General features: G+C 44.8%; 1 protein-coding gene across 2 annotated transcripts; it reads left to right on the top strand.

Moving 5' to 3' along the window:
- The first annotated feature begins 2080 nt into the window (after nt 1-2080).
- adra2a (adrenoceptor alpha 2A) lies at nt 2081-4426 on the top strand. 2 transcript variants are annotated; one of them, XM_084370372.1, is made up of 2 exons: nt 2081-2341; nt 2644-4426. In XM_084370372.1, exon 2 carries the CDS (start codon nt 2679-2681, stop codon nt 3945-3947), a length of 1269 nt encoding a protein of 422 aa, XP_084226498.1. In that variant the 5' UTR covers nt 2081-2341; nt 2644-2678; the 3' UTR covers nt 3948-4426. The 2 variants fall into 2 exon arrangements, with proteins under 2 accessions (XP_084226498.1, XP_084226497.1); XM_084370371.1 differs by having other exon boundaries at nt 2503-4426.
- The last annotated feature ends 226 nt before the right edge of the window (nt 4427-4652 follow it).

Raw genomic sequence — 4652 nt, 5'->3', positions numbered from 1 at the left:
GTTTGTGTGTGCGAGGGCATGTGAGTGTGTGTTCCAGTTGGGTTTGGGATATTGATTTACAAGTGGTTTAAACGTTGCTATCAAAATATGTCAATAGAAATTAATATAAAAAAAAGCTCCTCAGTAATCCTCTCCCTGCTCATTAAACTCGTACTGTTTGTACAGTTTAAAGACCACAAGTTGACATAATACACTGAGAGGGATTGAGCTTTAAGACTCTCAAACAAGAGGTGACATATTTTAGCACAGTGAGGATGGATAACAGTCTGCCACTGCTCCCCTGTCATATCTGTAAACACTGAAACACCCCGTCAGACGTTTCCTTCGTGCAAACCTTCACCAAACAGGTCTGTGAATCACTCTGCTCCTGACAAAGTATGTGGACTCCCACATGAAGTGAAAAAGGTGGCTAAATAAATTGAGTTTGGACGAAGTCATAAAACCTCTGTGTCGAGATCCACGTGGTGTGGCTCTGGATGCTGCTAAGCAACGGAGTCTAGCAGCTGCACTGCAAAAAATGTCCTAAATATTAGGCCCAGTTTAAATCTTTTTTTTTAGTCTGTGAAGGTGAGCTTTTTGGTTTTCAGCTCAGCGTCAGGACTTCTCTCGTCTAAAAGAGCACATTAAGTGACACTAAACCTTCATCTTGTGCACATGTTTTTATTTTTAACCATGTTTTTGTGGGAAAAAGAAGGGAGGGTGAAGATATAAAGACATTACCTGTCTGAGGACCAGGGCCGGATTAAATAGATAAGATTACACTAGGCCAACTGTATTTGTTTGTTGGGGAGGCCCCCTACACACGTTTTAATATTAGGTAAAGAAACATATTGACTTAACTGCTACATGATTATTATTATGCTCATATATTTATTGTAGCTCATCTATTTATATTTCAGTATTCAATTGGTTAGGTATGTATCCATATAGGAACATTATAGCGCTATATTATAAATTTTATGTAAACATTTTTTATCTTAAAATGTGTATTTTGATTTTTAAAAGGAAAACGTACATGCACCTAAAATGCCTGTGCCTAGATCCAACCCAGCTGACGACGGCCCCAACATGTTTGGACTATTTGATTTTAATTACAACTGTAGTTAACTTACAAATGAACCTCCTCGTTAACTTAAATGGTCCCAAACTTTACTCTCTTAACCGTCCTGTGCCTTTGATTGATTTGTTTTCTCTATCGCACTTTTATTTCTCTTATTTAATTTGGAGCATCTTTTTGCCACGCTGTAGCTGTAATTCAATTTTCATCGATTTATATTCTACTTTGACTTCATTTTCCCTTTTCTATCATGTTTTTAACTTCATTTCTTCACTTTGTGTGAATTGCCTCTGTGTTTAAAAGGCACTGTATGAATAAACTTGCCGTCATCATCTGTTTAATGGGGCGCTCTGTAGTTTTAAAGGAAGAAAATTTAAACTCAGAATTGTAATATTAATATTTAATACTAATAACATTTTTAAAATATTAATGAGGTAATAATACAACCTGAGAAATATTTATTTTCTACAGAAGTGAATAAACAAGCTGTGTTTCAGAGGAAAATAAAGTCCCCAGAACGCTGTTTGAAGCTAGAAAGGTGGCAGGGTCCGCCAAATATAAAGTAAAACACTGCGAAGTTGTGTTTGTTTATTCACAAAAACAAGAAGAGTTTGTTTATTTAGTTTGTTTCGGCATAAAAAAAACCTACATAGTGCACCTTTAACTCTCCTTTTATTAGTCATTCACGTGGCTGTATCCATTTTGTGTTATTATACCAACTCACAACTTGACTTTGTTACTAAGTCATGTCAGTGTGTTAAACGCACACAGCACTGACACGTCTCCTGACTGAACATCATATCATGTCCAACACCTTCACCTGCATGTATGAACTGTTTCCTGTCATTCCTCCGCTCTGCTCCGAGCCTCCATCTGATGTAATGGTCTGTGTTGTCACATGTCCTCCGGTGTTGACACTCCGTGGACGCACAGTGACCCCGTGAGCGCGCGGTGACACTTTTTGCAGCGTGCGGGCTATAAAGAGAGGGAGTGGCGCTCCGGTCCACACTGAGGAGAGAGACTCCACACGCAGACAGCAGCACGGCAGCGCCCGGGATAACATGATTAGCGCTCTATTAGGTCCGCTACTGAGCACCGCTAGACGCAGCACAGGGATCATTGTGTGTGGCGAGAGAGGAGACACAGAGGGAGCACTTCATCCGCCTCATGGATCTTCTTTGCTGCCTATTGATCTGCTTAAAGAAGTTACCCGCTGACTGTTTCCTTTTTAACGCCCGTGCGTCTCTGGCACTGGAGAGGTTGTGTCAGCGCGCTGCCTCTCAGGTAAGATTATTTCGCACTTTTTCGTGCCCTTTTTCTCACTCTTATTCAAGGGAAAGAGCTGATGTCATTCTTAAGCTTATTATGATAGTAGTTTTTTTTGTCATAGTGGATTGAGACATGTAAAAAGCATCTGATTTGTCCTCTTGTTGCCTCATTTTCAGATGAACTGACATACAAAAAAAAAAAAAAAGAGCTTTTCACCATGAGAGAGAAAAATCCTCAGAGGAGTGATACTTCTTTTCTCCGTCCTGCTGTGAGCTACTAGCTCTGTCCCTCCTGGTGATGATTTTTGTTAACCTCAGGTGAACTCACGCAGGCAGTGGGCCGATCTGCCCTGATGGGGTCCGACAATGACACCAACCAGACTCTTCCAGGTGTGGCCCCGTACAGCCTCCAGATCTCGCTGCCGCTCACCGTGCTGGTGGCCATCATGATCCTGCTCACAGTGTTCGGCAACGTGCTGGTGGTCATAGCTGTGTTCACGAGCCGGGCCCTGAGGGCTCCGCAGAACTTGTTCTTGGTGTCTCTGGCGTCGGCGGACATTTTGGTGGCCACCCTCGTGATGCCGTTCTCCTTGGCCAACGAGCTCATGGGATACTGGTACTTTGGCGAGGTGTGGTGCGAGATATATCTGGCGCTCGATGTGCTTTTCTGCACCGCCTCCATTGCTCACCTCTGTGCCATCAGCTTGGACCGCTACTGGTCCATCACGCAGGCCATCGAGTACAACCTGAAGAGGACGCCACGACGCATCAAGTGCATCATCTTCATTGTGTGGGTCATCGCAGCGGTTATCTCCTTCCCACCTCTGATCACCATGGAGAAAGAAAACAGCAAGGAGGAACCTGTGTGTAAGATCAATAATGACAAGTGGTACGTCATCTCCTCCTGCATCGGCTCCTTCTTCCTCCCCTGCGTCATCATGGTCCTAGTCTACGTTCGGATCTACCAGATCGCCAAAAAGAGGACGCGGGCGCCACCGGGAGACAGGAAGCGGAAGGAGATGCAGAAGACGGCCACCAACGCCGCTGCCAACACGAAGCAGAATGGCGTGGCCGCGGGCGACGCTGAGGACCGCCTCTGCCACGAGAAGCTGAACGGCGAGCGGGACATCGAGCTGAAGGAGGGAGTGGGAGGAGAAGGTGGAGCGGATGAGGAGAAGGGTGAGGAGAACGGGGTGGACCTGGAGGAGTCGTCCTCCTCCGACCACAAGGTAACCAACCCCTGCTCGATCAAAAAGAAGGTGTCCAAGGGCAAAACCAAACTGAGCCAAATCAAACCGGGGGACAATGACGTCCAAAAGAGGGTGCCGAGCACCAAGGGCAGCCGCTGGAAGGGCCGACAGAACCGGGAGAAACGCTTCACCTTCGTCCTGGCTGTGGTCATTGGAGTGTTTGTCATCTGCTGGTTTCCCTTTTTCTTTACGTACATGCTGATGACGCTGTGCGAGTCCTGCGCGGTGCCCGACACCCTCTTCAAGTTCTTCTTCTGGTTCGGCTATTGCAACAGCGCACTGAACCCCATCATTTACACCATCTTCAACAACGACTTCAGGAGGTCGTTCAAAAAGATACTGTGCAGGAGGGACACTAGAAGATATGTATGATGGACTCCATCTTTGTGTAGATGCTTTTTTTTTTTTACTTTATTGTACATAAATGATATATTATAAGTACATCATTGATCATAGTGCATGGGTCACTGGCTTGTGAACGCTCTCTGTGTAACTGCCTGGAAATACTCTGCCAGGATGAGCTTTACGTGCTGAAACATCCACCATTCGATCACACAGAGGGAGGTCTAAGCAGAACGCCGCAGCGGAGCCATGGTTATATCGTAAATGTTTTTTTTATTTTTATAAAAGAAACGGTGAAGTCGTGACATGTGTTGTACTTTACGACAATATGTTGTACAGAATGACCTGTCTGTATATTTGTCTTTATTTTTGTTGTCATGGATACAATGTTGTGCCATTTTGTACAATGTAATTACGACATTGGTCAGGTTGATGATGATGGTGGTGATGATGACAAAGATGACAAGATGCTGGCTCTTTAAAGAATAAAACCCATTTCCTGAACTGGTCTCAAGGCTCTGGAACAAGTGGAAGCATCGTGCTGGTGACGTGATCTCATTTTGTGTGTTGACACATGCATGTTCACACTCTGACATAACAAAAGGGGAACAGGGTTAAAGGCAGCAGTCTGAATTTGCTCTCGCCTGATGTTAAGAGAGAGTTCCCACAACGATGACCCGCTTTACCTCTGATCTGTGTGAGGGTGGGACCAGGAGGGTAAACCCACATATCCTC

The sequence above is a fragment of the Pagrus pagrus genome (genome assembly GCF_965226575.1).
Source record: "Pagrus pagrus genome assembly, chromosome: 2".
Taxonomy (NCBI): Eukaryota; Metazoa; Chordata; class Actinopteri; order Spariformes; family Sparidae; genus Pagrus; species Pagrus pagrus.
This window is presented reverse-complemented; position numbering and strand designations above follow the sequence as displayed.